The 23277-nt window shown below is 42.7% G+C and overlaps 1 protein-coding gene across 2 annotated transcripts; it reads left to right on the forward strand.

Annotated features, from left to right (window-relative positions):
* Positions 1 to 1669: 1669 nt before the first annotated feature.
* LOC6556469 (IQ motif and SEC7 domain-containing protein 1) lies at positions 1670 to 23272 on the forward strand. 2 transcript variants are annotated; one of them, XM_032743324.2, is made up of 6 exons: positions 1670 to 1752; positions 17002 to 17565; positions 19156 to 19607; positions 19746 to 21025; positions 21094 to 21931; positions 22001 to 23272. In XM_032743324.2, the coding sequence occupies exons 1-6, from the start codon at positions 1685 to 1687 to the stop codon at positions 22471 to 22473; spliced, it is 3675 nt and encodes a 1224-aa protein (XP_032599215.1). In that variant the 5' UTR covers positions 1670 to 1684; the 3' UTR covers positions 22474 to 23272. The 2 variants fall into 2 exon arrangements, with proteins under 2 accessions (XP_032599215.1, XP_032599214.1); XM_032743323.2 differs by lacking the exon at positions 1670 to 1752 and adding an exon at positions 13259 to 13786.
* The last annotated feature ends 5 nt before the right edge of the window (positions 23273 to 23277 follow it).

Here is a 23277-nt window from a genome sequence, read left to right on the forward strand (position 1 = left end):
ACGTTCGCTCTTTCGCTCAGTTGGCTGGCTCGCGCTCAGTTCACCCCAATTTTGGCTGGCAAATAAGGGTGTGCAATAAATTGCCCTTAAGTCTTGTCCTTTTGTCTGTGCAGCATCTTAAGGAGCACTCTAAAGCTGTTTTCCTTTGGCAAGCCCAAGACACACATTCCGGATTCGTTTCGCTCATGTTTATCGCATTACTCGCAACTGTGCGACGGCATTCACATCTACCCTTAAGTAAACGCTCTCTCTCTCTCTCTCTCTCTCACTCCCTCTCTGTCTCTGTCTGAGCCCCCCTTTGCGCTCCAAAACAACAACAATAGCAAAGTGCTCTCTCTCAGTGGCTCTCGGCAATTGTTGTTAATGGTACTCGTACTTTCAATTGTAATGACTTTAATGGACACATAAAACTATTTAGCCAGACAATTGCGATATTAATTAAATGAACTGAAATTACTGCTGCAGTCTGCTGTTGACCTGGCCATAATAAACGGGAGCTGGAGCAGCCGTTGCTGCAGCAGCTGTCCTGCAATGCAGTTGCATTGTTGCAGTTGCAATTGCAAGTCTGCAACTTGAAGAAGCAACCACCGGGGCACAGGCAACTCGAAAAACAACACTCACACACATCTGTCTGTCCCATCTGAGCAAGTCTCTCTCGCTTTCGCTCTCTTTTTATACCCTCTCTCACTGTTCGGAGGGTCGTTGTCACTCTCTCTCTCTCTCTATCTCGCTGTTACTCTCTCATCTGACGCCGCTGTGGCTCTGTCGACGCCTTTAGTAATCCTCAGTAGTCAGTCTCACAATACAGTTAGCCGACGTTAGTTTTTCGCAGACGCTTTTCCGACTAGCAACATTTTTACATATACATATAGATATATATATATATGTATATACATATACATGTGCATACATATGTATATACCGATTAAGAGACCCATGTAGATCTAGTCTGTAGCACTAGTATCGAGTCTAGTTAGTGCATATTTATATATATATATCGCAATTTCGAAGTCGTCGTATCCTTTTTAATCCGTCGCGTGGGGAGCCAGCCCCGTTTTCCTCGTCGTCGTCTTCTTCTTCATTTTTTTTGCAATCGTTTCGCTCGTTCGTTCGTTCATTCGTTGATTCGTTTGTTCGTCCATTCGCCCGCCCCTTCGTCGCCGCGGTCTATGTGTATGTATTCGTTTGTCTGCGGCCAACCCCGGCAATTTCGTCGTCCTCCTTTTGCCCACTGGGCGTTAATAATGTCAGATTTCTTTTACTAACTACATGTATATGTATACATATATAAATATATTTATATATACATACGTGATTATAAATATCGCGAAATTGGCCCGCCGCTGTATACAGACAGAGATATCAAAGTGAACATTGTTTGCCGCTGTCTATTGATTTTTGAACATCATCATCATTATCATCGTAATCATCTCAACCGTTGGGTGCCAAAAGTGTTGTTAAACCGTCCATAATACAAAACTGAACTTAGTTCCACAGTAACCAAAACACCAAAAACAAAAACAACAACAACAACCATTCCGTTTCATTAGACACTGCCCGACACAGCACTGAAGGGCCTCTGTCTGCCTTAACTAGCACAAATCGTGTACTCGCTGCATAAAGAGTATATATATATATATATATATATCTACATACACACATATATACATTATATATCTACAAAATGAGTAGCTACACGGCCGCCCAATACTACAAGACCACCAATATGATTACCTCCAATGAGATCTACTGGTAAGTCTCACTTTACATATATATTCTATTTGTATATTTTTTGGCATTATCCTTTTTGAGAATTGGCCTGGTTGCACTTGTGGGGCATCTGTGCGTGAAAGCACATACGGTACACACCACAAAAACCATGCACACCCCACAACCACCCCTCATCTCCGCTGGTCTCTCTTCGTAGCCGGCAGTTCAAGGTTTCCTCGCCACAGCGAGGCCAATTGTGACGCAAGAGTTGGCCACAATAAGCATTTGAGTGAAGCTGCGGCGGTCGCCTAAGCAAAAATCAATGATATCTCCGTTGTTTCGGGTATTTCCCCTCCCCCTGTTCTGCCTGCGCGTCCACCTCCTGCCCCTCCTCTTGGCGTTGCCCACACATTTAGTTGTTCGCCCACTCCTCCTGAGAGCCCACACACCACGAACTTCATGGCTGGTGGGCTGACAGCAGCAACAAAAGGCAAGCGACGCACTTCAGTCGTCGCCCACACAAATGCACTTTTTGTCTCTGTTCGAATTCGACTCGATTAATCATATAAGTAGGCAACAGTGTTTTCCATTAGCTAATCACTCACTTAACAGCTAAATGTATGCCACGATTTAAATACTCCGCTGACAGCACAAAAGTATGCTATGAATTCATTTGTGGATCGTAAGTGCTGCCACTATCAATCTCAACTTGAAGTCGTTCATTTATTCACCATGGTGCAGCATTTTCTGTGGTTGTACTATAATAAAACCTTGTGCGATATAAATACTAAAAGTATTCATTTTTTATTCAAACAACACTTCAAGTTTTGGCCTATATATAAATTGAGCCTAACATGTAATTTTGTGTGGCAGTTTTTCGACAAGTTTGCTTCATTTGACATTCAATTCAAGCGGAAAGTATTGATTATATTTGCACGAAGCGCTGCTTATAACCCATAACTTTCATCTATCTATGTACGAACATGTATGTATGTATGTATGGATATATGTATTTAATGTGAACAGCATTTATTTTCCAGCTAACAGTTACATAAATGTATATACACAAACCTTGAACTCTGACATTTTCGACACAGCAAAAGAACCCATGACACATGAACATTTTGCAAGTATATATGTATATAAATATATATACATTTTTTCGATAGATATACACGTGTATATTGGTTTATCGCCCACGCTGAGACACGCGCATATAAATTCCAAGATAAACACGTGATTGAATGTACAACAGCTGCCAATAGGTATTCGCTCCAATTGTAGAGGAGGATTATCATGAGAGATAATGCCGCAAGGCACTACAATTTACGAGTAGTGTCTAATTGGTGTACAACATTTCCGCACAAAATAAAAACAATGTAAAATTACTAGCAGTTGGGCCATAAAATGGTCTTTAAACTGGGCCCTAAAAATCGCATTGTATTTATCTATGAAACAATATTGTTAAAGAAAGTCAAAGTAAATGCAAAATGAAATATTTTTTTATTGGCCCACATAATAAATGTAAATAGTAATTTAACTAATCATATCAAATTCCATATTATATAAGTACATTACTTAAAAACAAATTGATAAAAACAAGATTAATTCAATAATTGCGTTGACTTCATTTTCCTTTTAATAAAAAGTTCATTTTTTAATGTGACCCTTACGTTATGGCCATGACTGTTTTTTTCGTTGCTGAAGCTGACAATTATAATAATTATTACCACTTTGTTGTAATTATCATACTCGAAAGACCTCAATACTAACCGTAAATGACATACAAATGAAGCTAAGCGCTCAATTAATATTATTTAAGATTTCTTGACGCAAAGCTATGCATTTTTTTGAAATCTATACCAAAATCATAAACAAAAGCCCAATAAGGAACTGCATGGTCTGCTGCATAGTGTCATAAAAAAAAACCTGAATTACTCAACATCTTGTTAAGTCAAATAAAACCAAACTAGATTTCTTGTTATACAAAAAAATATATATATGATATCATATCAGCTTTTTTGTGGTGTTGCTGATGTATCAATAACGTGATCGCTTCTTCACCTACTCGAACAAATTATAACTCTTAGAGCATTTTGCATATTTACACATCTAAACTATGCAAATAGAAGTTTCCACACACATGTCTATATATAATTTGTACTTAGTAACTAGTTATCATATCTAATCAAATAAAAAGCTCATGGAATTGTATATGATTATATAAATCTGATCTTTAAGACTGGCTGATCTTGAGACTTTGTGCCCTGAAGTAGCCGTTCTTATTTCGAAAGTCATGCCTTTTAAATACGATACGTTCTTCATTTTATTGATATTGTTAACGTGAGATGCAAATATGAAGTTAAACTGTGACTCAAATGATCCACGTGATATTTGCCATTTGTTCACTGTAGATTTCTCTGCTTTTGCTCTCTTCGCTTTTCCCTGTCACTTGCTAATTGCCAGCAGATTGAGTAAATCAATTGATAAAAAAAAAAAAAAAATTAAAAAATGGACATTGATTTTTCAGTATGCGTCTCTTTTAGTAGGCTTCTGGGTTTGTAGGCCTACGCAAATGTGTAAATAAATTCAGAAATTCTACAGCCAAAAACTTGGCGAGCATCCAGAAAGCATCTAAATTAATGTAAAAACCAGTTGAACAAAAAAAAAAAAGAGTTGCCAACCGGCTGACGTCATGTGTGTGTGCGTGTGTGTGTGTGTGTGTGAGTATTTGTGTGCTTGTGGCAAAGAGGGAGTTGTTGCCTCAGTTGGGGCTGCCGGTTACCGGCAGACCAGTTACCAGTTCTTGCAGCAGTGGCCGTTGTCATTGTTGTTGTGATTCTTGTTGCAGTTGTTGTTGTCGTCCTAGTTGTGTGCCAAATTTCTTGAGTTCCAGTTAGTCGGTCGACGCTTTGCTCTTGCTGTGAGTGAGATATGCAAAGTAACGAACTAACTCAATAATGCTTTAGCCTGGCCATGCCCTGTAATCAGCAGACGTCAAAATTGGGTATGCTTTTAATAATAATAGATAGGAAAAGTTATCCGCAAACCTTTTTATTTTGATAAGCCAAAAACCATAAAGTATCTAAAAATACATTTGCAATCTTTAAATTGATAGTCATGTCTAGTAATAATAATAAATTAAGTATGGCCAAATGATATACTGAAAGTGAAATTTATTATGAATTGGGATTTATTTGTTTGGTAAATAAACAATATTTGTTGCATTAAGAATCGTATCTACTTTATTACCATTTACTATTCATTATTACTATTTACCATGCTCGATTCCTGAAGTAAACTTGTAAATGAAATAACGAGTTAAAATTTGTACGCAACTTTACAACTTTTTTGCAGGGCATATGTGATTTGAGCACACAAACACTTTAAGGTTCTTACTTGGATTTTTTCTGTATATTTGGTTGCACAATAGCGGTAATTGTTGGTGTTGTTATTGTTGTTGCTGTGCTGTTGCTGCTGTTGCTTTCTCGACGGAGCGTGCAGTTTGGCATTGTTGTCAGTGATTTGCATTGAATTGGAAGCTGACGAAATGTGCGACATGCTAATGCACTGTTCGCAACTTCCAAATCATTCAAAAGGGTTGCAAATTGCACAAGACTCTCTACAACTCTCAACAAGCACCTAACAAGGTTCATTAGCTTCTGTGGAAAGCTGCGTCATGTTTTGCCAAAAATAGACATAAAACAAAAACAACTAAATTTCACATAATGATGTCCAATTTGGGAACTGATTATGCAAAGCTGACGATTTGTTTTGTCTCACTTGAATTGATGTTGATGTTGAAGTTGATGATGATAATCTCAATCACAAATCTTGGACTCCAGCAGCAGCAGCTGCCTGGCTGGAGATATTCAATTGCTTGAAACAGACACACATATATACGTAGTAAGTAAATAATAGGCTGCTAATCGCTTGTTAACATGCATTTTTTCCAATGAACACTTCAACGCAATTCGATGAGAAAGTAGACACGGCTTATGCTGCACTCTTTCTGCCAGAAGAGGTGTGGTTGGGGGATTGTTGGGGGGTTTGGGGAGGGGCGCCAGCTGGCCCGGCTACGTGATTTAGAGCCTAACGAGCATAGAACCCTTGTGGGCGCACTTTCCCAAAAAGCAAGCAGACAGGCAGCAAAAGCAAGCGAGCAACAACAACAACAACAACAACAGCAATCACATCGTGCCACATGAGAGCCAGCAAACAACAACAGCTACAACATTACATTGTTGCTTAGCCCCCGGCGTACGCTGCTCATTATTATTGTTTTTGTGATTGATGAAGGCAACGCCAGTGGGCAGCCAAAAGCTGCAAATAGCCAGCCAACAAGCCAGCGCACAACATAAGCAGCAGCAGTAGGAGCAGCAGCAACAAGCCACAAGCAACAACAAATATAGCAATCGCTTCATTCATGGCCAAGAAGAAACAAGTGAGGTGTGTGTGTGTCTGTGTGCCGTGAAGTGCAAGTGAAAGTGAAGTTTTTGCCGTGTACTTCATTGGCAACCACAAAATAAAAATTTCCCACTAACATAATTTTCAACAACAGCACAAAAATAAACAACAAAAAAAAAAAGAAAAAATCATTGCCCATTTTCATTTTGTTGTTGCTGATGTTGACTGATGTGATTTACTGCTGCTGCTGCTGCTGCTGTTGCTCTAGCTGCTGTTGATCATCATTGTGGCTGCTCATCTTCATCCGCAGCAGCAGTGTTTGTTACACATTTAATTAATTGCCTGGCCCAGTGAGAGTGAATCTGTTCGTCTCGCAGCATTGTGTTGATCTCTGCTCACCTTGGATCAGCGATGAGGGCACAAGCGTTTGAACCCTATGAGGCACGACTTGTATACTTTGGGCACACAATTAAACCGAAAGGTGTCGCCGAGTTCAGCTCTTATTGCTACAGTGAATCAATTTAGTATATGTGGGTTTTTACTTACTTACCCCTTACTGATGAACTTTGCAGCACAAATATTGTTCGCACATTGATTAAAATGAATGACAGCCAAAAATGTAATAAAGTCTATATCGTGCTACGATAAAAGCACGCAATCGGGCCCTTCTCTAATTTCTGGATAGGCACGCTTCATTAACCAAAGCTGCTTGTCTCGGAGCATTGTCTCAGTGCGCCCAGTGCGTCCATTGCCCATTGTCCATGGCCCAGCGTTCACTTTCTAATCACCAAAGCAACCGTCAACCGTCAACCGTTGCCATCGCCATCGTCATCGTCATGTGGCAGCCATGACCGAATGCAATCAGCGACGGCCACGGGGCAAACACGCAAGTTGAAGGTGGTACCAACCGTACACATGTATATGGTAAGGGAGAAGAGGGTTGCGAGACATAAACAGTAGGAGAGAGAGAGAGAGCCGTGGGGAGCAGCTCTCGCAATCGTTGTTCGCCTTTCGGGGAGGTTTGAAGGTCTTTTAGCCCTATGACATATGCATGCACAGTGTATGTGTACACACACGCACTCGCACACACACACACACATTTATTCATTCATATGTACATATTTTGCCACAAATTGGGTTCAGCAGCCTAAGGTCAAGTCAACAAACAGCAACTTATCAAGTCAGACAGTCAGTAAGCGTAATCGTAATCGCATTGTTAGTAACTACATTCGCGATGTTTACTAATGAAAGCCACAAAACGATTCATATGCGAGCTTAGCCCGGGTAGGGTGGTTCAAGCGATTGTGAAAAGAAAGTATGTGTTGAATGAATGTGATAAGATAAGATTACTAATTATACTATATGGAATTGTGTACTTGTGAACAAGTAGCTAGAATACTAGAAATATAGATAAATCGATACATTTGTGTACTTAATATGGGTACATCAAAAACATCAAAAACATGTATCTAAACACAGATTAGATAACTAAAATGCGATAAACACAACACAAATGTGTTTCACACAATCTTAGAACAATATAAAGTTTGCTGTTTTCATCATAGATACTTCTTCCCCCGGCATTCAATGCGAAATGGATATGACAGCAATTGCATTGAGCTACCCTCGTTCGTATAAAGTTTTTGTTGCTTTTGGTTTGCTTGTCATCAGCGTTGGCAGTTGTTTATTGTTTCATAACAGCTGAGACAAAGTCAGGCAAAAGGTAAATGGGTTTTGTGTACCTTGTGCCTAATGCGTTAATATCATCATCAAGCTTGCAAGCTTTGCTCCAAGATACTATCAGATATACTCACAAGCATATGTATTGTAAGTTTTAGTTTATTATATATATATATGAGAGTTGTGTGTGTATGTGTGTGTGGCGCAGTGGGCACAATTTTTTTTGGGTTTTATGACTTTAGTTTTAACGATGGCAGTGACAACAATGTCCGACAACAACAATAACAACAAGCGAGTTTCAATGAGAAGTCAAAACAGGCCGCAGGCCCGGATATAAATGGTTTGTTGTTCACACACTCAAAAAAACACATACACACACACATGCACACACATACACTACAAAAACACACACACACACGTTGAAAACCATATGCAGAGGAATACTCATCATTGCGCTTAACGCTTGGCTCAGTCCCAGACCCAGTCAGCCATTACGAATCCCATTTTGTTAGTAGCCAGCCGCAAGCGACTAACTACCAAAACTACTACTGCCTCACAGTTTTCGTTTACAGCGGCGGCCATAATGTACTCGCTCGTACGTAGTACGACGTACAGCACATGCATTAAAACAGAGTCAGACAGAGAGCGAAAGAGAGAGAACGTCAGGCAACAGCAGCAACAGCAGCAGAAGCGCCCCCGTTCAGTGCCCGCCCGCCCTTCACAGACATGGGGTCGTGAGTCACCTGAGCGTAACGTAAGCGCAGCTTATTGTTTGCTCATGTGCCTCGTCGTCTCCGTCGGCGTCGTCATCGCGTTGTACTTGTGTGCTCGTTATTATTTTGGCACTCACTCACATTCGTTCATTCGTCTGTTTTGACTCTCCCAGTGCTCTCTCCCAATGCAGTTTTGTTTCACACAGAGCAGAGCAGCTGTTTTGGTAGCTGCCTGTTTACTGCCATTGTGATCGCCTTTCTGGCAATGAGCGTGTGTGAGTGTGTGTGTGTGTCGTTTGCATACACAAATTTCCACCTCTTTTTTTTTGTAAGTGTTTCACAATTGACAATGGAAAGATAGATGTGAGTGTAATTCCATTATAAAGCTCTTAATTGTGACTGTCAAAAAACTGGTGCATTGCAGATGTTTTCAGATGAGTTAAAGCTCAAATAAAAACACTTGTCTTGATTGCTTTCAATTTTGCTTTAAGGCTCAGCCCCATTCTGCCTCCGTATATACGTCAATGATCAGTGTAAATACAGGTGTATGTAGATATGTGTGTGATTGTGTCTGTGTGTGTCAGTGTCTGTTAGCTAGACTGCAAGTGTTTTGATTGTACTCTTCCAATTCTTTTCGGTAGATCAAATGGAAAAGAATAGCTTAAAACAACACCAGAACAGCAGCAGCAGCAGCAGCCGCAACAATAACTGGCACACAAGCTTGCCTATTGGCAATACACACACACCAACACACACACACGAGACTCATTCACTCTCTCCATTCGCTCTCTCACACACACACTCACACACACAAAGATGGAAACCAGCCAGTCGATTGACGGCTTGGAAGCTCGCGCACTTTTGTCTGTTAATTTAGTCTCTCTCAAAGTTTCGTCGAGGCAGGCAGCATAGCAGAGCAAGCAGAGAAAACGTGCGCGCGCTTTTCTGTTCAAAACGAGAGTCGACGTCGCAGTCGCTGCCCGATCGTGCATTTTGTTGTTTAATATTAACTTGGCTCGCTCAGCTCACTCTATGTTTGTGAGTGTTAGTCACAATTTGTTGTTGGCATCCATTATTATTGAATATGGATTGTTGTTGTGGTTGCCACTTTGCATACGCAAAATAAGCAACAAAATTTGAAAATTGGATAACAATTTTTTTTGCAGCGCGCGAATTGATTTGCAAACAAAAGTTTGTGTGCGAAATATGTGAGTGAGTGAGTGAGTGTTGAAAATTGAGAAATAAATCAACAACAAAAACAACTCAATAATATAATAAATTGAAAAAATACACACATATGTGCAGATCACGACTCGACAGCGCGTGTGCCTTCTTCTGCGTCTACTTCTTCTTGTTGTTGTTGTTGCATGTTGTTGTTATTGTTGTAACTCACCAATTTGCTTAAATGTCGTAGTTGTTGTAGCTGCTGTCGAGGCAGGGCCGGTTTATTAATTTGACATCGCCACATAAAACAAAAACCACAACAGCAATGAAAAACCCAACGAGTAACGAATAAAACAAAACGGAAACTATGAAAACAAAAAAAGGCAGCAACTGTATTGCATACAATTTTTTTAATGTAAAAAAATAAAATATAATTAAAGAGAAAATCGCCTTTCTCTGCGCGCGTATCACAAAAACAATAGTGCCGCCAACAACAACAGCAACGAAAAACAGGCAACGACAGCGGGAACAGCAGCAGCAGCAGCAAAAGCCACGGCCACTGCCCCGTTACGTTTCGGCAAGCACACAACCAAAGCGTCCCAAGTGTGTGTGTGTGTGTGTGTAGTTGGGATGTGTGTGTATGTTGTGGACTCGACTGGAAATTTCTGCTACACATTTTTTTAATTGAAATTGTGGGCTAGTGCTGAGAGCATAAGCTTTAGCCCTCCCTTCTCAAATAGAAGCGCGCAGTTAAAATAACAGTCTAGTAATCGCTTAAAAGCTGCGATCAAAAGTCCTTTCGCAAAGCTTAAAATCATGTTAGTCAAAGCTTGCGTTCACATTAAATGAGCTTAACAGCTGATTGCTCCAGCTCAGCTGCAGTTGCAGCTGGTGCCCTGCAGAGAAAGCACAAATTGAAGTCACAGTTACACAGTTAACGGTGTGCTGCGCTTCCCCAAAAACAAACAAAAGCTGCACTCGATATCTGTCTCTCTCTCGCTCTTTCTATCTCTCTCTCTCTCTCTCGCTCTTTCTCTCTCTCTCTCTCTCTCTCTCACGAAGTTTGCAAGGCGATCTGAACTGTTTTTCATGCTGCTTCTGTTACTGCTGCTGCTGCTGCTGCATTGCTTGTGTAACTAACCCCCCCCCCCCCACTTGCCAACCAATTACGCTGCGTCGCGGCCGCAGTCGCAGTTGCGTTGCGTTGTGCAGTTAACGTTGTTGCATATTGTGTTTCCACTTCCTCTTCCGCTCATTTTGGAGCCGCCCGGCTGCAGTTGTTAGACAGAGAGAAAGAGAGAGAGAGAGAGAGTGCAAGCGAAGGAGAGTTGGATTACGTGCGCCGCAACTAATGACACGAAAGTGAATAAAGTGACGACGAGCTGCGAGCTGCGAGCTGCGAGTTGCGAGTTGCGAACAGCAACTGGAAACTGCTGCCCATTGTGAACCCACTTTGACGCCGCCCAACCACAGCGCGCCCAGCTGCATTTATTAAGCTATCTCTCCCTTTCGCTCTTGCGTTAGTGAATGTGTTTAATGTGTGTGTGTGTGTAATAATTATAATTTAACAATTATACAATGCAAGCAACAAAACAACTTGGAACAGATTGCAACTGTTGTTGCTGCTGCAGCAATGTTGTTGCTCGTGCAGTGGAACACCTGTAAAACAAAGGCAGCTCTATCTACAACAACAATGGCAACAACACTATTATAATAACAACTACAACTGCAACAACTTCGCTATTGTCGTGCACTGTGGCGGATGCAGTCAGCTTTAAGCATAACGAAAATTAAGATCAACGACAAACGCTAAAAAACTTGTTCAACAAAAATTGCAATTACAAGTAGAATGTTTCTCAGAAACAAGTTGGCTACAAAATCAACAACTTCTCGATAGTTGTTAAATGAAACAGAAACATATTGGAAGCTTTTTTATGAGTGGGTTTTTCGGGGCAGCGTTCTCACAGTAGAACGACGAGAATTCTGCTTAGAACAAAATCGAACAACAGTTGTTTTGGTTGTAGGCGACTTGTTTTGGCCAATAGCGCCATGACTTGTTGTGGAATCCAAGGCAAGGCTGGCTAACACAGTGGCTTAGGGAGAGAAGTGGTGGGCTAATGGCTTATCGACACAGCGAAATTCGTTGGCTTAAACAGCATTTTCATGTCGTATTGTCGTTCTCAATTCTGGGTAACAGCGGCCAAAATGACGAAACAGTCAGTGACAGTCTCTCAGTCATTATGGGTTTGTCTAGAATTGTAACGAATCCGAGACGTGTTACGCTCTTCATATTAATGATGAAGACATCAGCGATCGTTTTCGCAAAAAAACAAAAAACAACAACATAACAACACAAAAAAAGGCTCTTGAGGTTCTTGAACTTGCCAAAAAATAACAAATAAAGCAAATTTAGAGCTGAAAAGTGTGGGGGATTTCAGCGACTTCTTCGTCTTTTTCCTACGTATTCAATCCGAAATTAGCATAGCGATCTTGATCTTGTCAGCCCGATAAACAAATGAATATTATTTTTCCCTTTCTATGCGCCCATTGTCTACACAATTGGCAATATTCTCACGTAAATTTCCATATGATTTATGGGTCTCCATTAAAGTGGATCAGGTCAGTCCGGCTCGGCTCGGCTCGACTCGGCTGGCTGCCAAAAAGCTTTCTCAGCTGTCAGCTGTCTGGCAAGCTTTTGCCAACAGTTAACGGTTCACATCCCTGTCTCTTATACATGTTTAGTGTATATAGCATGTGTATCTAGTGTGTGTCTGACATATGAATAAACGAATACAATCATTCAATTTGAATATTGTTTACTTGGCACTCACTCGACACTCGGCGGCGACAGAGTTTCATTTATTTTCTAGCTATGCGACTTTTACTTGCGATCACAGCGATCGCTGACCTAAAAAGCTACAAAAGCTGATTGAATGAATGCGCTCCGAGAGAGCCGTGAGATTGCAATTCACTCTCTCGTAAGCTCAAACTATACAAACATTTTGCAAGTGTCACGCAACCCACTTGCTTCATTAGCGATAGTCTCTGTCTCCTTCTCCCTCTATCTCTTTCTCACTCTTTCTCTTTCTCTGTGTCACTGTTGTATTCGCTGTATTTATTACAGTGTTTTTTTTGAAGGGCGTTCGACAAATGCTGGCGAACTTTGTGTTTGTTGGGTTAACAGTGGGTGCGCAATGCGCAAAAAAAGAAAGAAAATCGTTTGGAATGTCTGCTAAAGGTGTTTAACTAATATTATCGCTTAGCGCCAACAAAAGAACGTTATCTACTACGACATGTAGCCAAGAACAAAAAAAAAAAAAAACTGCGAGAGGAAAACAACGAAAATAAATTCCACAACTAAACCAAAGATATAATGGCAAAGAAATCGAAGTATGTGCAAGCAAACAACAAAATTTAAACAAAAATATATGTGCATAAATTAAAACGAAAGCAAGAACAATAAATTCAAATCGAAATATATAACAACAACAACAATAACAACCAACTCAGCAGCAAGAAATCAATTTTGCAAATGAATGAAACGAAAGCAAAACAAAAGCAAAATACACAAACAATACGAAGAAACCAGCAGCAGCAACCACAATCACAATCACAACAACAACAAGGCAAAAACAAACCTACGTAAAGTAAAGGCGAAAGTATAACCACGCCCATTGGCGCTACCGTTCGCCCCACTAAACCACCACGCACCACTCGATATTGTAACTGTGTGTTTCTCGTCTCAAGTGCTTCGAATGTGAAGCAACGCTGTTGTTGCTCTTGGAATCATCATCCACTACGATCATGTCCAAGACAAGTAAAAACAATCACAACAGCCACAGCAACAGCAGCTGCAACAGTAGCAGTCAACACAATAATCGTCGGCATTTGCCAGTGCCGGCGTCTGCCTCCCTCCTCGAGGACAGTGAATCCTTTCTGCAGTACAGCGACAGCGAGAAGAAGCCGCCGCCAATTGTGGTTGTCGTCGGCGATGGCAGGAGTCGTGTGCGTCGCGTGGTACGCACAGCCACGCGGCACGTGACAGTTGTGAGCCTGTCGACGCGCCACAAGGAGACGCAAACGCACACCTCGCACCATGTGACGGCTGTCAGGTAAGGGTCTCAGCAGACAGCAGCAGAAGCAGCGGAAAACACAGTCAACGCTTATCGTTATCTCTGTGCGATTTGGCTCTGCTCATGACTGTATTAATAAGTATTTATGGCTGCTATTTTAATTGGTCTGCATGAAGTGGCTCTAAAACGTTATCTTCGTTTTTAATTCCACTGCATTTCTCTTCATAAGCGCTGACTGCTGTGGAACTTGTTGTGTATTGTATTGTATTTAATTGTAATGTGTGCCAGTTGCTGTGGTATATTTAACTTTAACCGCACACCTTTTGCATAAAAGTAGTGCATACTTTGGGGCTGTGGCAGAAAGTGTTAATGCGCTGTTAATTTGACATCGCTGTTAGCTAACATTGATTTATGTGATACACACGAACTGATAACTCCAGAATGATTTATGAACCAAATAAATTAAAAAATTAAAAGCATTCATTTTTAAATTAAGTGTTTTAAATGTAAGTGATGCGAAACGACCACCCAGCTCAGTTGAAATAGAATCTGTGACAAAAGTTTAATTTTTGTTTCATTTCAGAAAAAAATAAATATAAATATAAAAAAAAAGAAAAATAAATAAGAAGAAAATCTAACAAAATAAAAGGCATATTGATTACCTCTTTTTTTTTACAAAGAAAAAAAACTTTAATCATATTTAGAACTGCGTTCTTTTTTTTTGTGAAGGCGCCCACTTTTGGTGTGAATAAATTTGACAACAAAATCAATTCACGTCTCCCGCAGCGGTTTCCCTGTCACATTGTCTAGCAGCTGTCTGCCTGTATTTTTGTTTGTTGTTTTTGGCTTTTGCTTTTGCTTTTGCTGCACAGTTGTTTGGGGCACACTCCATAAAGCATAAGCCCATCAAAATAACACTAATGTAAAATCAATAACAATTACGGGTGCGCTTTGTGGGTAAAAGGCAACCGCCGCCGACGCCGTTGTCTTCTGCCTGTTCTTCTTCTTATATTACGTGCAGGTCACGCAAGTCGCCAAAGGCCGTCAAAAGACGGACGCAGTCGACACTTGTTGCATATTAAGCAGTCAGCGCGAGGAAGTGGGCGATTGAGAGAACGAGGCAATATCCGACTCTCTGCCACAAAATGTGTTAACTTGTTGGCTCGCGAGCAAAGCGCACTTTCGACACAAGATACAACTCTTGAGTATCCAGCGGATACATCAGATACAGATACAGATACAGCTACAGATATGCCGCGGGCAAACAAACAGCTGGACACATGTGCAACGGCAAACAATTACATGCGACGTGTGGCAGATGTTTTTCTCCTTTTTCTTTTTTTTTTTTTTTTGCTGCTCTTGGACTCAATTTTCAAAGCAGGACTTTTGAGCACTTAAATCGTGGCAGAGTCCGAGGAGAGAGCGAGAGGGGGGAGAATGCGTCAAGTTGCTTAGCTGGCAACAATAACAAGCGGGTTGTTGTTGTTGTTGCTGTCAGGCAACTTCTACCTGCAGCAAGGACAACAACAAACACTGAACAACGCCAGGTGCATTGGGAAACTGGTAAAATACAGAAATGAAAGACGAAGAAAAAAAACAATCGCACACGGATGGTATTTTCCTGTCTATACAAAATCGTATTGTGCATTGCTCCTGCCACTCTGATTATCCTGCGAATCCTGTTTTATTTTTATTCCCCGAGCGCTGCTTGCTAGGTGCAAAATGCAGCTGCTCATTGTTCCGTTGCTGGTCTTTGGGAGTGTAGCAAACTCGTTTATGCCCTAACTTATTGCGTTTGCTTTGGCCATTGGCCAAACAACTTTTTAGGCCACCAACTGAGCCATGATTCGAAAACGTTCGTTCCATGCAGACAGCTATACGAATCGTATAATCGATGATCTAAGCAATGCAATGCAAATCGATTTCTAGTTTGAAATAGATCACACAGATTCTTTGGCTTTGTTCTGAAACTAATATTTATAGCTATAAATCGATTAATCTAGAAAAGTTATCTTTTGTTTATGCGAATTTCAAATGAAGAGAAATTTAAAAAAAAAATGCCTTTGTTAAAAGTATGAATGATTCTTCTTTATGTTGGATCGTTTAAAGCAAATCATAACTGAATAAGAATGAGGAACTTGAACCTAATAAGCATCGTAATATATTTGGATATAAATTAATAATATTTCTTGTTAAATCAAATGTATAAAATCAGATCATTTTTAATATTCAATATTTCTATACAATATTTTTCCAATCAATTATCACAACAATTGTTGCTCAATCAGCGCAATCGATAGCTTCATTAATTACCCCGACAAATTCCGCTGATCTGTCAACAATTTTTTTTCAATACTTATTTCTATTTTGAAAAATCACACTTTCTTCTCTAAGGGAACTCTGTATGTGTATGTTAACGTTGGCTAATCATTTCCTTCAAATTCACTTTACTCTCGAAATCCCTTCCCATGCCATATGGCATTAAGCAGCACTCTGAATCTTTTTTCCCCCCTCATCTCTGCTCTTTCGCCTTTGGTATAATGGATCCTTTTACGCTTAGGATCTGCTCTTTTGTTGTAGTCTGTTCATATTGTCTATGGCTTCGTTAAGGGTAGCAAACAAAACAGATGCATTTATTTTTTCGGATGCGTAGGCAGCTGACACACACACCTACACACACACACACACAAACACAGACACACACACGCACACTCAGACAAAATGAGGTATGCGAAACACGTTTCTCGAGTCGAAATACTTCCTATGCCTTCTTCGATTTTGAGCAGCTTGTCGAGCTCTTTGGGCAGGCGCTCGGTTTAGTTGAAACGCGAACGTTGCTGGGCGACGACGTGATCTTCCGCTTATTCCAAAATGCTTAAGTGCTTCCCGTGCAGTGGCTCGGTCTAACCGACAATCGACAGAAACCGACAAACCAACCAACTACGTGAAAATACAGCGAGCACGAATATCAATTTGAATAATATTAAAATTAACAAACGACTGCTCATAACTGGGTCTCTCTGTGTTTGAGTGTTTTTTCTATTAAGAAACTTAAGATCGTAGAATATTGTCAAGATGATCATTTGCATTTCGGGTTTTATAATTGGCGAAAGGTGGGCATTAAAAAACTGAAAACTAAAAACTACAAATTAAAAACTAAAAACTAAAATTCACAAATGAAAGTCGTGTTTAATAACTGATCCTAATCCTTACTAATTCTACTCTCTCTCTTTGTCTTTGCCCTCTGCTTGCAGCTTTCCCCAGAAGAGCATTGAGCGCAGCGGCTCCACCCAATATGATCTGGCTGGAGCACCGGTGGCTGCCACACACGGCTCCAGCAGCTCGACCACGGACAGCGTCGGTGGTTATGTTTACCTGCAGAATCATTATGCGGCTGGCGGTGTTGGTGGTGGTCATAATAATGCCGCTACCATCAATTATCCCGCACCACAGCATCCACAGATGATCTATCAGATCCAGCAGTATCCCACGTGCCATCAGCAGCAGCAGCAGCAGCAACAACAGCAGCAGCAGCAACACCTGCAACAGCAGCACTATATGCAACTGCAGGCGGCACCAGGGGGCGCTGGCCATTACCATCATCACAATCATCACCTGCTGCACAATCACCATGGGCATCATCATCATCATGGTGGCGCTGTAGTCATTGCTGGCAGTGGCGTCGGCACCGGTGCCGGAGCAGCAGCTGCCGTCGTGTTGCAACAACAGCAGCAGCAGCAGCATCAACAAAACATGCACAAAAAGAACTCCATACGCAACGGTGGCGATGTTCTCAAGCGCACGCGCGCCCAGTCAGCGTAAGTACGACCGATAACAAGTAGAATGTATATATATATATATATATATATATATACACATGGATATATATGTAGAACCGATTTACAGTCGTGCAATCAGTTGTCATACAGTGGAGGCCCAGACTCAGACTGGCAGCCTAATGAGTTTGGACTTTGAACTGCGCCAATTTTGTATATAAGCGTAAAGCATGGCAAACTTCCACCTTTCCCTCGTTAGGCCCCTCTCTGCTGATATCTACTATTCGGTACACTGACGCACGATAACAAATAAAATGTAAATATTTAAGAATATGCCACTGGAGCCCATCAGCTGACAACAGATCTTTATGACGATGTGTGGTGATTCAACAGAAACTACAAACTGCACTTGCGCTCAAGGTGCTCAAGGAATACTTGACAAACAGAGCAAGTTGGAGCATCCTCTGTGCAGCTGTTTCTCTTCGAGATGCACCTGATAAGCGTCTTTCCACTTGTCAGTCACATAACAGTCACATTGTCGGCCGTAATTTTCCCCTGTGTCAAAACTGTTATCTTGCATGCAGACGAATCTCTGCTTCTAATTGCTAAAACTGCTACACTTCACCTGTGGCTTGTTCTTGCTCGCAGACTCACCGAATTCTAGAACAAATAGACAATTAGCTTCTGCGAAGCATATCAGACAATCAATGTTTAAAGTGGTTGGGAATTAACAATGTCAAATTGGCACTTGAAAGAGACATGAATTAGATAGCCTTGTAAGGACAGACGAACTCTCCGACTCCATAAATATATATGTATATATATATGATCAGCTTCATTATCTGAGTCGATATATCACCATCCATCATCATATAGCTGTCATATGAACAATCGGTCCACATCTGGATAGGCTTAGACATACTGATATGATTGAACTACATTAATGTCGAGAAACAGCAATAAAGTAAGCTTAATAATACTTCAAACCCCGTGCTAAAATTGAAATGTAAGCAGATTAACTCCAGTCGAGAAGCGAATGTAAACTTCGGTGTGTCTGAGATGGAAGTGTCTTCTCAGAATCAGACGTCTTTTGTATAAACAGGTCATCAGCAAATATTGTTGTCAAATCTCTGCTGTCACAGATTTTATTAGCCCAATTTGGTCTCTCTGTTTAATCAGAAGTATCTTGATTGTAATCAGATCTAGCTAACTATTAATTAATAGCCAGTCCGATGACTTTCAGTTTCTTTCTATCGTGCGCCAAATTAAAAGTGTGTGGAGGAGGGATGAGGGTGCGACGTTTTTATGGCAATAACCAAATTCTGGTGGCGTCCTCCCCCCGCGTGGGGCAACATTTTAATCAGGTCGATAGCAAACGTTGACGAACTGTATTTCAAAGATACCCGTACAAACAAAATCCAAAAACGACACAGCAGACGCTATCTTATCAGACGGAGCTGCGGGCGAACAACTTGCGCCAGTTATGCGCAAATTTCCAAGCTGTAAAAGCCACGCAGCGGCGTAGTTCCTCTTGTCTACTTCTATTATAATTCTATTCTTTTGTTTTTTGTGAAATTCAGTTAAGTGCAATCTCCTCTCTCTCTCTCTCTCTCTCTCTCTCTGCGTGCGCAGCTACGAGCTATCGCAGGATCTGCTGGACAAACAGATCGAGCTGCTGGAACGCAAATACGGCGGAGTTCGGGCGCGCAATGCGGCGGTCACAATTCAGCGCGCCTTCCGACACTACATGATGGTCAAGAAATTTGCCTCCATTACAGCAATGGCCAAGGCTGAGAAGCGTCTCAGCCGGCGCATGGTCGTCACCGCATCGAGCATGACGCTCGCGGAGGAGAGCGCGAATGCCTCGTTATCATCTGCCTATGGCAGCACCACAGAATCTCAGCTCGAGCAGCAGCAGCAACAGCTGCAGCAGGCGGCTCAGCAGCAGCAGCCACGTGTCACCATTATGGCTGGTCCGCCGGGCGCTGCCTCGCCAGGTCTGTCCAGGACGCCACCGACACGTTCGCTGTCGATGCGCGAGCGTCGCCAACTGGACTGCAGTCCCATACCACGCAGTCAATCGGGTGAGTTGCAGATTGGCAATTGAGTGTGGCATGAGTATTGAGTGTTCCTCAAGAATAGACTCTGTCTACCAAATCAAAGCTAGCATTGTCAGAGAGAAATACAATTTGCTAACAGTTTTGTTTTTGTTGTTTTTATAGGCGCCTCACCCGTCTCCATAACCAGCTCCAACACCTCCATTTCCGGCTTGGCCTCGCATCCGCACGTAAACCTGTTGCATGCCGCCGAGCCGCATTATTACAACACTCAGGCAATGCCCTCGGCAGCGGCATATTACACCAGCTACCATGGATCGCCGCATGAGTTGAGCTATGCCAGCTCGGCGGACACCTCGCTGAATGCGTCGTGGGTGAACACGAGCGGACACTCGCCACACACGCCCTACTATTCGGCGGCACAGATCTATATGCGACCCAAGGGTGGCAGCACAACGCCAACGCCCAGCTGCGGCAGTCAGGGCAGCGGCAGTGGTGGCAGCAGCAGCAAGAAGGTACCACCGGAGGTGCCCAAGCGCACCTCCTCCATCACCGCACAGCAGCAGAGCCAGCTGCTGATGATGCAGCGACAGACGCCGCCGCCACCCTCCCTGCTGCGCACCAATGGACTCTGCAAGACCGCCGAGAATGGCAGCTTGACCTCCGTGCAGAGCTCTGGCTCTGATTCGAGCGTCACGTCAGCGGAGCGGAATATCAACAGTGATCTGGGCTCGGATCGCAGCAACTCGCCACACACGTGGAAACGTGGCACTGCCCTCAATAGCTCACAGCAGTTCTCCACGCATTCGGCGGACTCGACAACTGGCGTTGGTGGAGTCGGCGTTGGCGTTGGTGTCTGCGTCTCTGGCCAAATGCAGGCGGCAGTTGTGGCAGCCACAACTGTTGGCGGTGTGCCGCCAACCGATGATCATGCCGTTTCCTCGCACACCAGCGCCGCACAGTACGAGCAGCACGAGCAGCAGCAGCACGAACAGCAGCAGCTGCAAGCAGCCGCTTCAGCTGTGGGCGTGGCACAGAACTACAAGATGTCGGAGACGATACGGAAGCGTCAGTATCGCGTCGGTCTCAATCTGTTCAACAAGAAGCCGGAGAAGGGCATCACATACTTGATTCGTCGTGGTTTCCTCGAGAATACGCCACAAGGTGTTGCACGCTTCCTGATCACACGCAAGGGACTCTCGCGGCAGATGATCGGCGAGTATCTGGGCAATCTACAGAATCAGTTCAATATGGCGGTGCTGGGCTGCTTTGCCATGGAACTGGATTTGTCTGGGCGACAGGTGGATGTGGCGCTGCGCAAATTCCAGGCCTATTTCCGTATGCCGGGCGAGGCCCAAAAGATTGAGCGACTGATGGAGATCTTCTCGCAGCGCTACTGCGAATGCAATGCAGATATTGTCGGCAGACTGAGATCATCCGATACGGTAAGCAGAACTATTTCAACTATGACTGACTGTATTTACTTAAACCAATCCTCCCCTGAATTCTTTAGATCTTTGTGCTGGCATTTGCCATCATCATGCTGAACACGGATCTGCATACGCCAAATTTGAAGCCGGAGCGTCGCATGCGCGTCGAGGACTTTATCAAGAATTTGCGCGGCATTGATGACTGTCACGATATCGACAAGGATATGCTTAGTGGCATTTTCGAGCGCGTCAAGTCGGATGAATTTAAGCCGGGCAGCGATCACGTCACCCAAGTGATGAAGGTCCAAGCGACCATTGTCGGCAAGAAGCCGAATCTTGCGTTGCCGCATCGTCGCTTGGTCTGCTATTGCCGACTGTATGAAATACCCGATGTGAACAAGAAGGAACGTCCTGGCGTCCATCAGCGTGAGGTGTTCCTGTTCAACGATCTGCTGGTCATCACCAAAATCTTTAGCAAGAAGAAAACATCTGTGACGTACACGTTCCGCAACAGTTTCCCGCTCTGCGGCGCCGTTGTCAGCCTGCTGGACTTGCCCAACTATCCATTCTGCATTCAGCTGTCGCAGAAGGTCGACGGCAAAATTCTAATCACATTCAATGCGCGCAACGAGCACGATCGCTGCAAGTTTGCCGAGGATCTCAAGGAGTCTATCAGTGAAATGGATGAAATGGAATCGCTGCGCATTGAGGCGGAACTGGAGCGTCAGAAATCGGCACGCAATCGCGCCCCAAACAATGCCGATAATCGTGACAGTGGCGTTGCCGATGTGGAGGTGTGTCCTTGTCCCTATCAGCCAGGTGGCACTCAGGCTGCCGGCGAGCAGGCGGCCAACTCGACGGATTCCACACAGCTGAAGCGCAGCGCGCTCAGCAACAGTCTGCTGGACATGCACGAGCAATGTGAGTTTAACTGGGATTAACTGACAAGCTAAATAGTTGCTAACTCTCTATTTATCTTTCCCTATCCAGTTGGCAATGAGAAGCCACAGCGACGTGGCAGCGTTGGCTCCTTGGATAGCGGCATGAGCATCTCATTCCAATCCACAACCACATCGAGTGCATCGCGGGAAAATGCAGCGGCAATTGCAGCTGCCGCCAATGCAGCCAATGCAGCGTCCAAGATCCGTTTCAATCTTCAAGCCACAACCAGCAATGTGTATGCCGCACCTGGAATGCAGGCCTATACGCATGCCAACTTCGTGCAGCAGTCGCAGGCGTCGTATTTGCTGCAGCAACAACAGATGCTGCAACAGCAGCAGCTGGCACAGGCTCAAATGCAGGCTCATGCCCAGGCACAAGCTCAAGCGCAGGCTCAAGCTCAGGCTCAAGCTCAGGCCCAGGCTCAAGCGCAGGCGCAGTCGGGCGCTGTGGTCATGGGACGCATACCAGGACGTGAGCGGAAGGCTTCGCGTTCGGATGACTCGCGCTCCACAGAGGTCTAAAGTTAGGCGCAACATTTGTACATTGAGTTCTGCAGCTAGCGACTAATATATATAAACATATATGATATTTGTATGATCCAAATCGAAACGAACCGAACCGAACCGATCGCCATTTTTTTCAAAAGCACCTAACACCTAACAAAAACAACAAAAAACAGCAGCTCTACATTATGAATTCTTAAAATGTTCCTTCGTTCTCTGCTAATATTATTAATGTATATAAATGACATATTTTGTCGATTAACGCGATTCAAACAAATACGGTTTAAGTAAGTTTTCAAAACTAATTGTACATACTACACATACTACATTTATATATATATACATATATATATATCTATCTAATATCTCTATATCTACATACAAATATGTATTCAAATACCCCCTATGATAAACGCAAACTCGGGCATTGCATAACTCGGGACTGCAGGCAGGTAGCTATGAATACCCTCCCCTTGGCAGTTAATAACATTGCTAGCATTTTTTCTTTTGTATCTAATCCCGTTCAATCGACAAGTACACATACGATATACTTAAAACAGTAGTTCTCTAAAACTAAAACCAACCAACCAAGCCACTACCGATAAGTGCGCGCTTTGTAAATTACATATTTCTTATCCCACAATTATGTTTTTGTTTAACTAAAAAAACGATCGTATATACCGCGTGTGTGTGTATATACCAGGAATATTAACTTAAAAGCAATTAGCTATAATTATTCATATTTATAGAGCCAAAACTACCCAAAACCTAAAATATTAAATAATAATTATAATAAATCGCAAAAGTGTATGGAAAACAAAA

Source organism: Drosophila grimshawi, unplaced genomic scaffold (assembly GCF_018153295.1).
Source record: "Drosophila grimshawi isolate 15287-2541.00 unplaced genomic scaffold, ASM1815329v1 contig_44, whole genome shotgun sequence".
Taxonomy (NCBI): Eukaryota; Metazoa; Arthropoda; class Insecta; order Diptera; family Drosophilidae; genus Drosophila; species Drosophila grimshawi.

What these genes read in the sequence shown, in the direction of transcription:
- LOC6556469 (XM_032743323.2), top strand. Translation starts at nt 13,479, where the DNA reads ATGTCCAAGACAAGTAAAAACAATCACAACAGCCACAGCAACAGCAGC. An exon ending in GACTGAGATCATCCGATACG is followed by an intron (nt 21,026 to 21,093) that starts GTAAGCAGAACT and finishes TGAATTCTTTAG; the next exon opens with ATCTTTGTGCTGGCATTTGC. An exon ending in GCTGGACATGCACGAGCAAT is followed by an intron (nt 21,932 to 22,000) that starts GTGAGTTTAACT and finishes TTCCCTATCCAG; the next exon opens with TTGGCAATGAGAAGCCACAG.